This window comes from Lynx rufus, unplaced genomic scaffold (assembly GCF_022079265.1).
Source record: "Lynx rufus isolate CCGP_SWC_20201006 ecotype Redwood Valley unplaced genomic scaffold, mLynRuf1.p SCAF_10, whole genome shotgun sequence".
Taxonomy (NCBI): domain Eukaryota; kingdom Metazoa; phylum Chordata; class Mammalia; order Carnivora; family Felidae; genus Lynx; species Lynx rufus.
Genome location: NW_025814824.1, coordinates 17,751,172 through 17,770,690, shown reverse-complemented (window position 1 = coordinate 17,770,690; position 19,519 = coordinate 17,751,172). Strand labels below are relative to the sequence as shown.

The 19,519-nt window shown below is 44.7% G+C and overlaps 1 protein-coding gene across 2 annotated transcripts in view; it reads right to left on the bottom strand.

Annotated features, from left to right (window-relative positions):
- The window catches only part of PCSK5 (proprotein convertase subtilisin/kexin type 5), a 455,082-nt gene that overhangs the window by 235,913 nt on the left and 199,650 nt on the right, over window positions 1-19,519 (bottom strand). For both annotated transcript variants that reach the window (XM_047102277.1, XM_047102287.1), the window contains exon 9: window positions 9,810-9,910. In XM_047102277.1, coding sequence (XP_046958233.1) covers window positions 9,810-9,910 — 101 coding nt within the window. The remainder of the gene's footprint in view (window positions 1-9,809; window positions 9,911-19,519) is intronic.

The window sequence follows — 19,519 nt, the reverse complement described above, 5'->3', positions numbered from 1 at the left end:
AAAAATAATAGCGTCACTAGGAACAATTATCCTCTTCTGGACTAATGAAACAAAAGTATCCTAGAAGTAAGAAATTATAGGTGAAGACAATGTGGTTTATATGCAAGACTGATTCAACACTCAGCTGAAGAACACCTGTCACACAAATAGGGTTGAGGGGCACCTAGGTGACTCAGTCGGTTGAGCAACCGACTCTTGATTTCTGCTCACGTTGATCTCACATTTTGTGAGATCGAGCCCCGCGTCGGGCTCTGTGCTGACGGCATGTAGACTGCTTGGGATTCTCTCTCCCCCTCTCTCTCTGCCCCTCTCCTGCTTGCATGGGTGTGTACTCTGTCTCTCTCAAAATAAGTAAGTTTTCAAAAAATAGGGTTGAGTTTTAACTGGGTTTCAAAACAGAGTTGAGAAATATATCTGAGAATGCCCAAATACAAAGAGACGGATATTTGATGAAGCCATACAGGAAGTCATTTTGCAGAAAGTACTGAAATACGTCTTGATGAAAGTGATTAAATTAGCAAACCATTATGTGAAACTGTACTGGACCCGGAAAAAAAAAGCAGCTTCTCGTATTCTTAGCAAGAAAAATTATATTTGATAGTATTTGGGGTGTTACCATAGACACTATCAAGAACAAAAATTTCCTGGCAATGAATAACATCCACAAACCTTCAAGAGATTCAATTTAAATACTCAATTTTACATACGTCTTGAAAACCCACTAATTCATTAGATTTTTCTAAGCAATCTTTTGGGGTAAGTGAATAAAAGTCAATTTGCTATTAACACACTATTTAAATTACAGCACATGGCAGTAGACGAGCAATTTATAATGTAAATAAATCCTTGTTTTTTATTTTCTCTCCCTTTTTAAAAATGTAAATTGTCTCAGCCATTTACAGCAAGCATGATCTTAGTGAACAGCACTTGCTAAGGATTAATTAATTAGTTAATTCTAAGGCTAAATTAATAAGTAATTAATACATTGCTGGAGGAGCCAGTGCGCCCAAACACAGGTCTTATTATAAAACCTGTCGGCCCAGGGATCTGGTCCCATGGGTCTTTATGCTTCTTTCAATTCTCAGAATCCCATGGAAAGAAAAAAGGGTATCTATTTCAATAAATGGTGCGCAATCCACCCAAGAGCTCAGCTAAGAAACTAGAACTCAGCCTTGAGGTTTTCTTCCCCCGCCCCAAAGCACATTATCTAATTCATTCCCTGGATGCTGTACCTGCTAAACAAACATCAGATTGATCCACTTGTTTCTGTCTCCATTATTGTCGCGCTGACCAAGCTACCCTAATCTTTCCTGAACTATGGCACTAGCTTCCAAAATGGCGCTTGCTTTGCTCTCACACCAACAGCTCTCCAAGGAGAAGTTGGGATAATCTTTACAAATTTTAACCAAATCTTCTCCTTTACAGACTCCATAGACCTCTATCATGTTTACTTACTATGACACCTTATGTGATCTGAACTTTTCCAAATCTCCAGCTCACACTAGTCCTGCATATCTTCCTATTTCTCAAAGCCAATAACCGTATTCCAATTATGTGGTCTTCCCAACTTGCTCCTCCCTCTCCCTGGAATGCTCAGTCCAGTTCTCTACAAGGGAGCCTTCTTATATTTCAGGTCTCAGAAAAATGTCACCTCCTCCAAGAGGTCTCTCCATTGCCACTCTAGACAAAATGGTTCCTTTCATCAAATTACTCTCCGGTATTCTACTCTGTTTATGTTCTTCTTAGTACTTATCATTTGGTTTCCTAAAGACTGCCTCGCCAAATAGGGCCAAAGTTCCAGGTATGTCAACCCACCATTCAGTGCACAATGTCTAGCATAGATATTGACAACTAGTAGACCATTAATACATGTCTACTGAATGAATGAATGATTCCATCTAAGCTCTATGTTACCAACACCACATTTTCTCTACACACCTTTCAGAGATGAGAAAAACAAGATTAGAAATTTCTTTCCAAAATCGCTTCTCACAACTTAACTCTTTTCTCCCCCTTGGGCTTAAACTATTTTCTCAGAGTGGTATCATTGTTTATAGAATTTTTAGGCATCGTGTCCTTTGAGATGGAATTCTTGTCAAGGTGGTAGGGTGGATGACATAGCATAGATAATGATATAATTACTATAAAATGAGTCAAATCCCAGAGGACAGGTCTTTCCCATTTTCAATCTTAAATAGTGTTACCGCTTAGGTTAAATCATAAATCAGGTATTTATAATATGAGACATTTCTAATATAACACATGACCTTGAAAATGATGTATATAAGCAAAAACTCTGGGGACTGTAACCAAATTAAGAACTACTCTTCTTAAGAAATGATCTTTAGTATTACAGTAATAAAAGGAAAATACGTTCAGTGAATACTCCATTTTTCTAAAATAAAGCTAAGCAAAAGAAGCAGGCAACAGTCACCTAATCACTTCTCTGTCTTCAGTTCAGTCTCTGGGCAACTCAACTATCCATCCACCCCTTCTTAGCTTCCTCATCTCAGGAAGGGGATGGAAAACACAGGCTGAATCTCAAGATAACACAAAGTGAATGAACCTATTGACTCGGGCTTTTCTAGCAATAAAGGACACCTTTGGAAGCTGCAATGTTTTAAACCATTAACTACCAGTTAGGTACAAAGTTGAGTCCAGTGAATACTGGCTTCCACATAATTTGAACTTGAAAAGTGCTAGGGGACACAGTGTATTGTCTGTGTGTATGTAGACATAACAAAGCTATTTTCATGCACAGTCCTGGCAGCAGGCCCATGGTAACTGCTCTGTGGGTCTGGTTACAATTATTTCACTATAGGGAATAGTCCAGGACAGTACATCCCTTCTCTGTCCGCTCGGCCTCAAGTGGCAATGTGTGCTGTTTTTTACCTCACGAACCTCCTTTTTCAGCGCTCCTCCCTGATTACAGTTTAAGTCTCCCCACCCTCCTCATGCTATATATCCCAACCCTCCATGCCAGAAATCTCAGCTAAATTCTAAGCCCAAACTACAACATTCTAGAAACTTCTACAATACCCTAAAAGCTCTAAGAGCATGCGGGAAAAGGGAGTGTGTGTTAACTCCATCCTCACTCTTGTAATCACAGAGAATCTGGGCAAACATACCTGTATTGTGCATGTGCTTCTGAAGTCCTACTTGAAATCAGTAAAACTCCCCTACAAGGAAAGAGTGGATATATTCTCTGCTTTTTTACCTCAACAACCATTTGTCTCCCCGCCCACTGCAGCATTTCGTACGGGGGAATGTGGCCTTTGGGAGTATTTTTAATGGAACGTTTTTACTGAAATGTGTTTTTAATTAAAACAAAACAAAGAAGATAAGAAGAGTGTACAAGATATCAGGCCTAAGATGCTAACCCCAATATTTAGAAACATTTACGTCTATCGAATCCTTCTTATGTGGTCTCCTCCCTGCAAGACGGTCAGGTCTAGATCTTTGAAGCCCCTCAATTAGTTACTTTAACTCAACTTGCTAAAAACTTCAGGCCCTATCTCAACTGTCCCAGGTATTAATTTCTCACAATTACTGAATCTCAGATATTTGGAGCATTTCCTCATATTTTTTTCCCCTGCATTGGAAACATACTTGGTAAGACAGAGATTATAATGAAAGGTAGAGCATATGCATAAAGTGGTTGACCATTGGTAAGTGCATAATATTTATATAGATGGACTTTTAGGTTTATAAGAAATACAGATGGTAAGTTTAATTTCCTGAGAAAAGAATGTCCAGGATGGTTCTTCTGAAATCAACAGCATATGGTGTGAATCATCTTGTAGCGCAACATGTCTTTAATTCTTCACACGTTGACCTTTCCATGTCTCACGTTATCCCTTCCACTAAAGATCAAAGGTAGAGGGGCTTCTCTTGGAAGCTAAGGGAGGGAATAACATCATGTCTTTATTCTCCCCAAGTTAAGCCCAGTTCTAAGGGATCATAAGTAAACTGGGTAAGGAATGAGCTGAGGTCACGTGGGGAGAAGTCACTAATCGCTACCCGCTAGAGGAACTAAGAGGTAAAAATGACGAATATGCGAAATTGAACACTTCTGTTCATTTCATTTCCCTCGTACAAAAAATGAGAAGGTTGGACTAGATGGACTGATCTAATGTTTGTATGGAATCGACCTTCTGCAAAACATTGTGCTTAGATGTCATGAAGGATGTAAGAGTATCACGGCGCCAATGTTCCAAGCCGGATCATGGAGGTGGGCCATTTCTATTTTCAGCCAAATCCGGCACACTCCACAACCTTTCCCCCCAAACTGATTTCATCGGCTTTCTTAAATAGCTTGTGCATCCATGTTAGTGTACATTTGCCTCCCTTTGAAGGCAAGTGACATGTTTTACAAATATTTGAAATATGCCCTGCTTAATTCACTTAGCATCTAGCATGATGCTTTAGAATATTTTTTTTTTTTAGTGTACTAGATATTTGTTATATACAAATATAAAGGCAGGAATGTACAATCCTTAGTCTCCAGGAGTTTTGGCCTCACACTACAACGATTAATTAGCTAGTGCTACATTCTGTCTATATAGGTCCTATAATCTGCATTCTACAAATACTTATAGGATATGTTCCAACAGGACATTTGAAATAGGAGAGAACAGGGAGATAATAAAATAAAAGAGATGAGCCCACCTAGAGATGTGTGTATTGTATGCCCATCAAGTTGGCTAGGAAGCATACCAGAAGCAGGTGACATTCTGGGTATATTTTTAGCACCGAATGACAGCCCCCCCTTCAATTTGTTTATTTTCTGAGTTTAGGTGCAGCTCTGTTAGACGTTCTCAAAGGAAGGTATCCCTGAGGCTCCTGAGATATGAAATGGGAGGCAAATGCTCCCAGGTCACTTCAAACAAGGATGTGTGGAAGATTCTTTGCATCAGCACCCTCCTTTCTCAGAGTCCTAAACAATTTTCAAAGTTTCTATCTGACTCAGTCCCTTTAACTGACCGTTCGCTGTACAACATTTCTTGATTGCTAACCATATGTTACTCAGTTTACCAGTGAGAAACCATTTGCAACTCAAGGCCAAAAGGTGTCTTTGGTAAACTTAAATTTTGAATGTCCTGAGCTAATGCTGGTATTTAAACATAGGGAAGACTCTACTAAATTAGTTTCCCTTTGCTAACGCTTACAGCCTCCGGTCAGGGAAACTTCAGTAAAACAGAGTTTAAAAATCTGAAGAGTGTATTTTTATGAACGTCAATTATTGCCATTTTTATTTAATAAACCATTTTATAGGCAACATCATTTGCTGGCAACTTTCTTGTCTCTTCCCAACAGGGCTATGGTAACTGGCAATATATCCCAGCATTGACATTGCGATGCCAAGCTCTTTCGACATGTGACCTGGCGTTCTCCTGTGCTGCTCACCTAAAACTGTTAGTCATGTTTCACTCTTTTCTTTAGGTAAGAAACCTGCTCCCGGGACGCGCATTGTACTTGAACTTGCTGAATTATGCCACACAAAAAGACACCACTTTGAGCAGCAACGGCCCAGATGATAATTAGTTCACCTCTAATCACTGATTACATAGTCCCTGTTCACCCGGCTGAAAAACCAGAAGATGACTTCCAGATCCACAAAATCCACCTAATCGAAATATTAGAAACCTCTGAACGAATACATACAAAGAGTACCCCAGCACAAAAGCAGTGTCCTCTCCTGTGTTTTAAGATGACAGGATTTTCTCTTATTCGGAAATTGCTCCCGGTTTTTAGAAGGGTAAAACACTGACGGCTTTCTGCACCCAGGTGATATCTTTGGGAACAGGAGGAAACTGCCTTATTTACTAGAAAGGCAAAGTTTGTGATCAGACTGTCAGAAGCGCCTGTAGCGATGACGAGGCTCAAACTGAGGAAGAATAGGAAAAGGGGGCAGATTTTCGAGGGACTGGGAGTCCTTCCAGTCTTGGGTGCAGTGTGCTTTCACCCGAGGGTCTGAGGTGTGCTGCAGTGTCCTCCGTGGTAACACCTGTTCTTACACACCCTTAGGAAAAGGATGGCCTGGGGGTCTTTCCTATGAGCTCTCGCAGCAGTTAACTCAGGACCAAGCTTTGCTTGAGCTCAGATAAGAAATCTGCACACCTTGAGCTGATCTGTTTCTGTGTTTTGTAACGTTTTTTTTTTTTTTTTCTTTTCTCTTCTCTTAGATTCCTAAGAAGGTTTTTTTGTTTGGGGGGGCGGGTAGGGAAGAAGCTCTGAGTGGAAGGGCGCAAGAAGAATCAAAATGGCAGACAGGCCAATGGTTGAAGTATCCTCCAGAGGAAGATTGTCCTACTGATGCCGACAAGCACCTGGGATGCACCGAAAGCAGGTTGCGGGGGAGGGAGGCCAGGAAGTGGCAGTTTTCCCTGAGTGATTATAATCTAGATGGAACTGAATTGATTGATTGAATCTAGATTGATTGAATTGAATTGAATTGATTCAATCTAGATTGAAATCTGCCATTAGGAGAAATGACAATACCTCCTAGAGCACGGGGACAGTTGGGGCATGCTGGGAAATGGGGACGGCAGTCCCCACTGGCAGCTTTTTACCCCCAACACTCAGCCTCCCCCTACTCCCTGACCTGAGCAGGCGACGCTTAGCTAGAGTGCTGGCTGTGCCCCGGGGCAATGCTGCCGCTTTCTCTTCTCCCTCCTTAGATCAGGCTTTTCAGCTTGGGAGAGGAAAGGTTGAATCTCCAAATACCCAGGTCCAAGACTTGTTGAAAAGCACTAGGAGATGAGGACATCCCCGGGGGGGGGGGTGTGGAGGCTGCTGAGAGGGTGAGGTGTGTTTGCAAGGCTTCGGCTTAGCTTTTGAACAACTGAAGCCTTGGCTTACTGTCATCCGAGCTCTGTGCTGTCGTTTCTTAGTTCCAGATACTTTTGACGCCATGCTGGAGGCCCACAGCTTATTGATCCAGGCGTATCATCAACGTCTGACCCACTCTTGGAATACTCAGATGTCCCCCTCCTAACCTCCAGCTTCACTTACGGGAAAAGATTGGCCCACCGAACGAGTTACGTGGAGTTACGTGGAGTTACAAGGCAAGGTGCATCCTTTCTCATTTTTATCTATCAGTCTAGTTACCATCTACTTTTGGCTCCATGATCAGACCGTGCTGCTGACAGTCTTCAATTAACAGTGGATCTTTCCACGTAGAGGCTGTCTGGCCCCCTGCCTTCCATCCATCACAGTTGCGGCAAAAATTAATCTTTAAAGATGCTCAGAAGGCAAAGAGCGCGAAAACAGATGGAAGGCTTTCAGGGTGTTCCCAGCCCCAAGGCAAACTCAGCCAAACCGAGTGCGCTGCTTGAGGCATAAAAGTGAGGATTCTCCACCTGAACTTAAACAGTGGTTACGAGAACTGCTGAAATATTAGTGGTACGGTAATATCCCAAGGAACAGAGTATCATGTATTATCTGTAGCCACCGATGCGGCGCTTAGTTACTAAGGGTGAGATGACAACCATTTCTGGAGGGGAATTAGGAAGTGCTCGACCAATTCCTGACTTTTTTCTAACTTACTATTTTGTGGGCAAATACCCCAGAATTGCAGGATGAGGCCAATATGCTTTTCAAAGATCCAATTAGCAGTCACCAGCTTAAAAACAGACACTTAGGGGCGCCTGGGGGGGCTCAGTCAGTTAAGCACCCGACTTCGGCTCAGGTCATGATCTCGCGGTTCGTGGGTTCGAGCCCCGCATCAGGTTCTGTGCTGACAGCTCAGAGCCTGGAGCCTGCTTCGGATTCTGTCTCTGTCTCTGCCTCTGTCTCTCTGTCTCTCTGTCTCTCTCTCTCTCTCTGCCCTCCCCTGCTTACACACTTGCTCTCTCAAAAATAAATAAATAAAACATTAGAGAAATAGATACCTAACAGACACTTCTGTGGCCAGAACTGCCCAGTGAAAAGTTGTCAGGTGAGAATTTAATAAGGTAAGTGCAGGTTCTTTGCTCCACCCCAATTTTTAACACTTTAAAAGACACAACACATTGCAACGATTATTATTTAACCTCATCAAAAAGAAAGCAATACAGACATTCGGGCGAACCTGGACATCTCTCCACGTCAATTTTTGGCAAGGGGTCAACAAAAGGTGTGGCACCCACTGTGTGTTCTGAATGTTGGTGTCCCCACGAAATTCGTATGTTGAAACCTAATGCCCAGTGTGATGGCGTTAGGAGGTGCGGCCTTTGGGAGGTGTTTAGGTCATGAGGGTGGTGCCGTCACAAAAAGGAGACCTCGTAAGAGACCCCAGAGAGCTCCCTTGCCCCTTTTTCTCTGCCATGGGACCCGCCTAGGAAGTGGACCTTCCCCGGACACCCGATCGGCCAGTGTCTCGATTTTAGGCTTCCCAGCCTCCAGAAAAACGAGAAATAATTTTTGTTGTTTATGAGCTACTTCATTTGCGGTATTTTGTTCTAGTGGTCTCAACAGACGAAGACAGCCCACATCTGAAGCTGTGTCCTTCTGCCCGTCTCGGGCTTTCCATGGCTTATATTTTACTCTTTCCATATGACACGAGGGCCCGACTGCCTTAACACAGGCTCTCTGCCTTAAAGAATGGGCAGCTACAAACGTACTGAGACTCAGCGAGTACTGTTCTTACTGAAGGTCTCGTCATCATTCTTGTGTTCTTCTCCTGTCCTCGGCTATTGCTCTCCGTCTGGGTACAACTAAATGGAAACATCATTCTATTCCTCCCTGGGATAGGGGTGCAAGGCTATTTCTGGAAAAACACTTACGTTCTTACTTCAGTTGCTTTTATGATCCTCTTGTAGGAGGGCATCAGAGTGCAGGCCCACAGTCCCTTTTCTAAAATTCTTGGACCTGATGTATTTGGAATTCGACATTTTTTCAGATATGGCATCCGGAGCATAGATTCTACAAAACTTCCGGGGCGGGGTGCGGGGGTGGGGGGGAGGCTCTGAGCCAGCACGTCAGAATCACATACATTAATATTTGTATGGATTTTCACGATAAAGACAAACCACCTCAAGTCAGTTCAGGGCTTTGCCATCAAATGAGTTTTTGTGCCAAATTTGCAAAAGAGCTTTCAGTTTTCTTGGCATTTTGGGTTTTGACATTGAGGGTAAGAGCGTGTAGATCTGTACGAGGTTTTGAAAGAATTAAGATCCAGGATTCCCAAGAGTGGAGACAAATTTACGTTGGTTAAGACAGCAAAATCTGTTGGTGTTTTACAGACAGAGAGTGAGGCCTACAGCACGGAATCTAAGGGGCCTTTCAAGGGATCTCTCAGACACAGAATTTGACCACGCGCAACAGGACTGAAGGTGGGTGGGTTGTTCTTGACCCTGAGCTTCAGTCAAATGACCTTGACATAGTCTGTCCCCCAGAGGGAGCGCTATTGTCCTGGAATCCGAGCTGCCTGGCTGTTCTGCAGGGAAAGGGCCCCTGACTGTTCTGAGACCCACAGGAACATTCCCAGACTAGAATAAAAACCTCAACAAGGCAACAGGGTTGGAGCCAACTGGCATGCCTACACCATGACTCCATAATAAAGTAATTACACAGTTTGATTTTTTAAGGATATAAAAACCAAAAAAAAAAAAAAAAAAAAAAAAAGAATTGCTTTTTTTTTTTTTTTTTTCTTGATATCGGGGAAAAAAAATTCTTTTTAAAACCCTAGTCTTTGACGTTTGAAAGGTCGCATTTGGAAGATTCTGCTCTGGGTTGTTGTGCTAGGGATCATATAGTAGGGAATGGGTAAGTTGTCCTTGAGATGAGGGGTTGTCGCCAGCGGAGACAATAGGAAGCTAAAAGCTTACTTGGCTTCCAGGGCGAGGGCGATGATGCCCGCAGCCATGGGGGCCGAGGCCGAGGTCCCGGTGTGGTTGTCTGTACAGCGTTGCCTCAGATCTGTGGTAATCTGGAAGACAGCAATGAAACATTTAGGGAGCTGGGGTCAATGTGAGTCACGCGCAAGTCGAAAGAAATTTACTCATAAAAGTGGAACGGAGGGGTGTCGAAACAGTTGTTTTAAATGCCTTGTTTTGCACTCCTGACCATATCACTTCCAGAAGAGTCGCCTGTGTAAATCGACTTTGCAAAGGGAAGCCTGTGGAAATCCGACTCCGCTTCCGTGAAGACCAGGGTCGGGACTACGGTGAGTCTTTGGCTCGGGACACGGGGGTTATGCAAGTGTCCCCTTAAATTTTACCCCCAAACGCTCACTTGCCTCACCCCAGACCCAGCTCTAGTTAAGAATAAAGCTCTTTCATTACCCCAGCACTTTCATAAGCAGGTTATGTTGAACCGACAACCAAACACCGAGTTAGGCACTGGGAGCATAAAAGCACACGATCTGACCCCTGTCCTCCCAGAACTGATGCTTTGGGCGAGCTGCAGGTTTTCTGTCTTGTTTTGTTGTTTTTTTTTTTAATTTTGTTTTTAATGTTTATTTATTTTTGAGAGACAGACCATGAGTGGGGGAGGGGCAGAGAGAGAGAGGGAGAATCCGAAGCAGGCTCCAGGCTCCGGGCTGGCAGCACAGAGCCCAACTCGGGGCTCGAACTCACAGACCGTGAGATCATGACCTGAGCCGAAGTCGGACGCTCAACGGACTGAGCCACCCGGGCGCCCCGAGCTGCAGGTATTAAGCAAAGCCGAGCCCTGTCATGCAAGGAACACTGGTTTAAGACCTCCTCAGAGATTTCACATGAATACTAAAAACACGGTTGAAGCCCGGGTGCTTGATGGGACAGCACTAAGTGCCTGCCTGTATATCACAGAAGGAGATTGGCCATTTCTCCATTTTTTAAAGCAGAATGTGAGACCTAGATCATTGCTTTCCCCTTGGTTTGAATCCGGTTCACTTGAGCTGTGGCTGAATAACACGTCCACCAGCGAGAGCAGTGGCCCTCAACCTCTGTTTCAGGATCATCTCACTAAGGGGGAAAACCGTTAAACTGAGAGTCTCCGCGACAAGACAAATTAAACACTACGAGATACAGATTCTGCAAACCACCGAAACATCTACGATTTAAAAAATCCTCCCTCCCCCACGAGCATCCACTTCTGCCTCCTTGGGTCTCATATCACTCCTGCTGGGAACACACAAGGCTCACGAGATGAGCTGGCGATCTCCTTGCAGTTACTGGAGGACGGGGGTTAAGCTTTCTCTGCATCCACACAAGGGTATTGCCCCTATTTTACAGATGGGGAAACTGAGGAGGAAGGTCATCAGAAAGGTATGGCGGGATAAACGCGGCTGAAAACCAAGTCCTGCTTTTCTGAGGGATCCCCTTCCAGAGGAGGGGGCCGATTGGCTGATTTGGAAAGAAATTTGATCTTCACAGGAAGGAAGTGCCGTGTAACTCCTTAGAAATGAGCCCTCCCCTAAATATTTCCTCAGGGTCCCATGCGGATGTCTGTATGGACCATTTAATTATCTGGTATGGCTCTAGACTGACACGCGAGCTGAACTAGCTTCATCCAGGGTCATCGGTTCTCATGGTCTTTTCTTTGTGCCTTTTGACGCTTTTAAGGTCGCCAGATGATCCGTGCCAACAGGCACTGATACACAAAAAATGGCAGAATGAACAAAAATAACAGAACCGTAGAGATGTGGTGGTGGAAGACAGGAGGCGAGCTTTTGCCCTCTTTTCCTGAAAAGAGGTCTAGACTCCCGACAGTCTATCTGGCAAGAAGGCGAGGTTTTCTCTCGATTAACAGACTTGATTAACCAGCCACCTTCCAAACCTCCACACCAGTCGCTTAGAGGGTGTTTGGGTAAACAGAGCCCTTGCCCACTTCTGCCGAAGAAACTTTCTGGATTTTTAATTGTTGACTCTGTTATTGTTTACAAAATGTTTGTTTATTTACTTTGAGAGAGAGAGAGAGCGAGCGAGAGAGAGAGAGGGGAGAGAGAGAGGGAGACAGAAAATCCCAAGCAGGCTCCACGCTGGCAGCACAGGGCACAACTTGGGGCTCGAAGGCACGAACCATGAGATCGTGACCCGTGCTAGAAGCCAGAGTCGGATGCTTGACTGACTAAGCCGCACAGGCGCCCCTAATTGTTGGCTTTAAAATGTATTTCTTTGGCTTTTTGTTGGGGTAACAGACACATAACACCAATTTACCCTTTTAACAACTTTCAAGTGTCCACTACAATATTGTTAACTATCCGCACGCTGCCTTACGACACATCTCTAGAACGTTATCGTGTATGAATAAAACTCCACCCGTTACACAACTCTCCTTTGTCCCCTCCTCCAAGCCTGTGGTAACCACCGTCCTACTTTCTGTTTCTATGAGTTTAACTACTCTAGGCACCTCCTATAAATGTAATTACACAGTATTTGTCTTTTTGCGTGTGCGTGACGGGCGTATCTCACGAAGAATAACGTCCTCGAGTCTCATCCATGTTGTAGTATCTGGCAGGGTTTCCTTCGTTTCAGGCTGCACAATATTTCATTGTATGTATTTGCCGCATTTTATTCATCCATCCATCAGTGGACATCTGGGCGGCTTCCGTCTCTCGGCTGTTGTGCCCATGGGGCTGCAAATATCTCTTCACAATCCTGTTTTCAATTCTTTTGAATGTACAAGGAGAAGTGGGACTGCTGGATCATTGCAAAGGTATTTCTAATTTTTTTTTAATGTTTATTTATTTTTGACAGAGAGAGAGGAGAGAGGGCGAGAGAGGGAGGGGCAGAGAGACAGGGAGACACAGAGTCCGAAGCAGGCTCCAGGCTCTGAGCTGTCAGCGCAGAGCCCGACGCGGGGCTCGAACCCACAAACCGTGAGATCATGACCTGAGCTGAAGTCTGGCTCTTAACCGACTGAGCCACCTAGGTGCCCAGCAAAGGTATTTCTAATTCATTTGAAATCGTGGGTAAATTTGCAGCCTGGTTTATCAAACGCCCGGTCACTAAGTCAAGGCATAAGGACCCCGGAGCAGTCTGTTTCCGAGTCTCCAGACATTCCGTTGTTGAGAGATGGCCCTGCCTGTGTTCTGCTCACTTCGCCTCCCCTTCGTGGCCACGCTCCTTTGCCAGGTTTTCTTTTTTTCAATGGCTTGTGCCTGGATTCAAGATTTTTCACGATGTCTTCCCACTTGGCTCATCTTGCTTATTCCTCAGCTGGATCAGACACTTTCGATGCACAGAAACAAATCCAGAATAAACACTCCAAGTGTGTGCAATGCTTTTCGGGCAGATAAAGAACCATCTCCGGCCAACCTCAAACGTGAACAATAAAAACTTGATGACGTCGGGTCTGCCGTGGGAATATGCCTCATCCACATACGGTCACCAGGTACGGACATACACGTTGCGTGCTTAAATGCAAAGCTGCTCCGTACTTTTCTACGCAAACACCAACCAAGCGCTAAACGCTCTCGGAGCGGGCAAGCGTGTGGAATATTCCAAGTCGGCACTGTGCTTTTATTCACTTAGGTTTTGCAATCACCTTAACTAAGTGAAACCTGAGTGGTGAGAGACAGCGAAAAGGGATGGAGCGGGGAGGAAGGGTAAGAGGAGCGGAGAGAAAAAGAAACGAAAACGGCCTCACTCCTTCGCATCCCCGCTTTAGGGAGAAATTCCAGCTGGGTCATTTCAAGAGGAAGTGACTGTCAGTGGTGGAAATATTTAGGTGTAAATTACCACAAAGATCTGAGGCAGGGCTTTCGTCATGAAGAGAAGCCAGAGCATCAGGGAAGTTTTGTGTCTATCTTTAGAAAGAAAAGGCAAGGACCACCAAGGAGCATGCAGTCTCGAAGAAAAATGATGTCCCGAAAACCGGAACCACATGGGGCGACCCCGTTAACCACAACACACGCACGCAAGATCTGACGGTGTGATTTCAAGGAAGCGTGGCGTGCATCACGGAGCAAGGAGTCCAGAGGTTCTGTATGTGAAAACGGAACAAGAAAGCTCTGTCAGTTTGGGCTCCATTTTAAAAACGGTCTCAAAATTGGGTTTCAATCCCGGTGGCCCAGCTTGCACACTCCAAGCTCTCTCAGTTCGCTACCCAAATCAGAAACAGAATTTTCCTCCACGGAACTTCTCTGATCGCTCAAGAAAATATCCGTCAGAGTGAAGCAAACAGAAGACGGCACCAGGCCTCGAGCCAGATCAAAGCTGTCCCGGTCAGCAAATTAGATGTGCAGCCTGTCTCGTGGATGAGTTGCAGATGGTTTTTTGGACCCCGCCAAGCTGGGGATGTCATCCTTATTTGGTGCGAAGGGGTGGGTGTTGCTCAGGTCCAGTCATGCTTCCTCCGAGCAGAACCACGACTTTTTCTCCTCGTAAGCTCTTATTTCCTATTATTTCACATTTCATTAGTTGGGCTGATTGGATCTTTTATTCCAGCCTGTTGAGGAAATTCTCCAGGGAATCTCAGTTCTGATTGACTCTGGCCATGAGTGACAAGCCTTAATAGCAGCCCTGCAGTTAAGAGTTTCTATTTCCCTGAGATCTCGCGATCTGCTTTATTCTGAAGGTGCCATATTGTCTCCTATCTGGGAAAAGAGCAACCGAACAGATATTGTTGAAACACGAAATGATTCTACTGTCTGTTAGGTTGAATTTGTGTCTGGTGTGGATTTTGATTTGGATTAGAAACGCGCCAGAAAAGCTGTTTCAAACACAGCCATGGGGGGAATAAAGGCAGAAAATAAATCTTCAATGTGTCAATGAATGAAATAGAAGAGGCTGATTTATTAAGCGCAGCAAAATACAAGGGAATTGAGGACCAATTAGTGCTTTCTGTGTTCACCGAAGTCTGGTGTAAAATTCGATCATGACTGACGAGCCCACACAAAAGTCCAGTCCTGTGTTGCCACGGGAATCTGTAAATGGAAGTGCAAACGTGAGGCTTTGCCTACAAACGTGAGGTTGCTATCACTGGAGGAAGATGCCATCTTCGACGATGTTTTACGCCTCCCAAGTGTTCAGCTCGGTTCTAGGTATAGAGCGGAAGCACAGTACTTATTGGCCAAGTTGGATCACTAACATCAAGCTCCCGTATACTCGTTTTGTTCTATAAACTCCCCCAATTACCAGGAAAGACTTCAAGGTTGCTCCTTTGTCGCCTCTCCCGATGAAAAAACTCCCATAAGCTCACGAGCAACCTACAAAGGTCATGAGTGTATATGCGTATATATAGCCCAGGGGCTAAAAGTACAGCTGTTCCTTACAAGTACTGTCGCCGCCACAGGCTGGACTGCTTCTCAAACGACCGCCTCCAGCAGCTTGCGACACGTGAGACAACACACAATAGGCGTTTCTGGGTGTGCACGCTCGCGTGTGTGCATACAGCTACGTTGAAACCCACAGGAACTCTGCACGCAAGAGACACTATTAACTAAGGAAATGAAGGCTCAGGCTAACCTGCCTAAGGACATGTAGCAGCTATTACAGAGCGGGGGTAAGCGGTGATGGTTAAATCCTGAAATGGCAGCAAAAGAAAAAAGCTGAGTTATCGGGTATAGTCATCCGCGAGAGCCAAGGTGGCCCTTCGAGGCCACCACCGGCCATGGCAGCGGACTTGGCCTTGAGATCCAGCCCAAGTGGGCAAGTGGGTATCGACCTTGTCCTTCCGGCCACCATCGAGATCGGAACTTTTCAGGAGCAAATTTCATTTCCTCTTTTTAACATTCTCAAGAGACTATGTATCAAGCTTCCAAACAAACTAAACACATCTGGATTTGCCAGTCTTCTGCTTGAAAAAGAATGCCATTTCTCAAGCCAAAAGAAGAAACAGGGAGATGATAGAAATCAACCCCATTGAGAATGGTGACTGTACCTGAATAATGATTTGGGTGGCGGGGGAGGGTGGGGGTGGGGAGCAGGATGTTTCCATAAGAAGAGAAAATCTGTAGCTGCTTAGGAACATGAAAAGCAATAAGACAATTCCTCCACGTGGAATTGGTCACTAAGTCCAACCTGAGATACCCCAGGGGGGCGAGTTTGTTGGGAACACAAATAAATAACATGACATCAGGAATGGGCTGAGCAGAGCCTATGTACTCTAACCCTTGGCTCACAAGACCCCTCCCAGGAGGAAAAGGATCAAGGCCATATTCCAATCTCTAAGACAAATGACCAGAGGAAAAAGGGCAAAGGTTGAACGAGTCCCAAAAGAAGGAGATCATTTAACGATGAGAGGGACTGGGGAGAGAGGGAAGCTTTATTTCCAAATCAGAACTTGGGAGACATTTCAGGAGGCAGTGAAGGGTTTTAGATGGGATCTTTAGTGCTCTTGGACACTAAGAAAGGTAGCACACACACCTTTACGGCAAGATTCCTGTGGGCAATTTCAGATGCGAAATACATTATTGCCAAATGCCTTTGCCTTTTACCAACCTACCAGAAGGAGTTTTTCTTAAAGAAACAGAGCATTTCCCTGTCTTCCTGTGGCTGCGTAAACAATCCTTGCCCAGCGTCTGATAGTGATTTATGCATGCATATTTACTAAGCTCAGGCTCTGGGAAGGAACAAGACAAAATCTTCGACCTCACGTAGTTTCCAATCTACTGCAAAACAGGCAGTAAGAAAAAGTGTAATACATTAAGCAGCTTTACGGACATGAGGAAGGAAATTGAACAAGATAAAAGGGACTGGGGGAGGGGAACAAGAAAAACCCTCCCTGGGGTGAAATTCATTAGCACAATCTGCTATCTGGCGGTACCGGGCCTTAACAGAGGACACTTGTGACAAGAGGGAGAGCCCTAGCTTGAACGTCACGCGGAAAGCAAATTCTGGACGAGCTCCGGGCTGACACAGGGGACCAGCGACTCGGATTGGCAAAGAGCTTTAGGTTTTTGCAAGAGTACTGATTGTTTTAGGGGATTATCAGGAGGTCTTAGGACGTGAAAATCAAAATAAATCACCGGGCGTGAAAAATAATGGATACCTATATGTTCTTTTTTTTTTTTTTTTTTTTTTTAAATTTTTTTTTTCAACGTTTATTTATTTTTGGGACAGAGAGAGACAGAGCATGAACGGGGCAGGGGCAGAGAGAGAGGGAGACACAGAATCGGAAACAGGCTCCAGGCTCTGAGCCATCAGCCCAGAGCCTGACGCGGGGCTCGAACTCACGGACCGCGAGATCGTGACCTGGCTGAAGTCGGACGCTTAACCGACTGCGCCACCCAGGCGCCCCAGATACCTATATGTTCTAAAGATACGTATTTTTTTTTATCACTAAGAAAAGAACCCCAAACAGCTGAGAGCAGCACCGTGCTTTCAGACAGCCCCATGGTGGGTGTCCTTGAGAAGTCACCAGAGCATGACAGCACCCTGGTTACAAGATGGCGTCCATCCCCGCTTTGGTGGGAATCCAGGCTCCATCCCGTACTGCCTAAGTTTCTTTCAACCTTTCAAGCATTAGTTTTCTCATCTGTAAAGTGAGGACGGTTCCTGGTGCTCCTGTGTAGAGTTCTGAGGGTACTATGAGACCATGCATTTAATGCATGCCCAGTACCTGGCACTAATTAGAAGGATAAAGAAAAAATGCCATATTTATGGCATGTTACTGTAACTGTGAACGTATTACGTATTTGGCACGGAATAAGAAGCATGCAATATTGTTAATAAAAACGTATTAGTTGATAATGTGGCTTTATAATAATCAGTCATTTCAACTGATTCCTGTTGAGCTTACAGGGGAGTTTCTTACTGTAGTAATCTTGCTATTCTGGACGCTTCCCGTGCTGTAATAAGATATAAGACCATTACCGATCTGAATCGATTAAAGCATGAATGAAGTACCGAGGTCCACAACTGTACCAACAGTCGTGGTGGGAAACCAAGGGACAGAGATGTGGCCGATCTGAAACCCAGGGCCAGGTCCTCCTGCTTGCAAAACATTCTGTTGGCGACAAGTCAAATTTGTTGAACAAAAGTGCTTTTCCTGAAGCAGAGCGATCCTTCCTCTCTCCTGAATCCTTAGCATCTGCCTGGTTCAAAGCACAACGGGGCTCTACAGACAAGAAATGACAACAGTGCTCTCCTGAAGAAGCCGCAATGGCACAAGGAAATGAATGGCCCAGGGAGGAGAGCCCCAGAACAAAGAGGGGACAGTCACCACCATTCCTGCAACACTCAATCACAATGCCATTGACAGGAAGTGGGCACCTCTGAGGGCCCACCGGCGTTTGGTTCAAAGCCTGGAAAAGAAAAGGTCCCAGGCACATCGCAGGATTATTTGTCATTCTGACATCTAGAAGGAAAAGGGGTCAGCTGGACCATAAAAGGCCGGTGTTGTTGCTAACTCTATTCATGTTCAAACTGTTAACACGTTCACGATCAAAGTGCCTTTCTTCGGGGGGTGGGGGGTACAGATTGCAGTGTTGAGGGTCACTGAGCCACTGAGAGATGGGTCTAAGGCTGGAGACTCTAACTTGAAACAGCTCCCAAATTCCTCTGCAGTTTACGGTAATTTGCAGATTCGGGCAATATAAAGAGATTCTAAGAACGGGATGGAGAAAAATTACTAATAAATTGTTGCTACGAAAATGGGAGAAAGAGATTCAACAGAAGTGAGAAACAAATAGGTTACATATATCAAGTGAGTCAGTAAAGGTTTTGGTATCAGAAGCAGCAGTTAGGGAGAAAGTGTAGTCTATGGCTGAATGAATCCATCCAGTGAACAGATCATTGTCCGTCCCTGGGAGAATCCTAAATGATTGCCTGTCGTTGGGGGTGGGGGGCGGTCACAGCATCCACCATAGCATCACAGCATGATGAGGGGCTAGGAAGGTCAAGTCTAGGGAGTAAATCTCACGTAGAGGTTTTGAGGTCTATCCATCTTGCCTTCTCCCATCCAGGACCCAGAAAACCTTTTCTTCTCCTTTGATATTTTGCCCACTGGGTTGTACATTTCTCTTAAGAAAGGCATTTATGGAACTTCATGGTACCCTCTCCATGGCAATCACCACACAAGGAAAACAGGAGTCGACGGGCATATTCACTTTGAAGCAATGGCAAATTTGCCTTCAGACTCGAGAGGTACAGAAAGAGAACTCTTATTCCAGAGAGTTCCATCAGGATTTTTATGGTGCAGAACTGACGGATGCCACTTAGTTTTAGTGGACCTTGACCGCGAGTTCTGAGAGACAAGCAAATTTGAGAGCAAAAGGGGCACTCCTGGATTATAACATTTTCATAATGAAGGTAAAAAATCACGGAACATCACTTTCCCATTAAGAAAGCCAGGAAACTGTGGTGCTTGTCATCTCTGGGTTTTCTCCTTTTATATTTTACTTTGTATTGCAGGGTTATGTTTACTGATGAATGTTGGAGGTGCTTAAAGGTAGATTCATGTACATATTTTTTAACCCAGTTATTGTGGAGGAATTAAGGAAAGCTAGGGGCAGAGGGGATATGGATATGGGTAGGCGATTTTTATTTAAATCAATCTGAAAAATGTAACTAAAGAAGGTAGTGAAAAGTAGCTAAGGAATCACACATGAAAATTATATGATAACCAGGATAATCAAGAAGACCCAAAGGGATGTGGATGGAGAATTCCA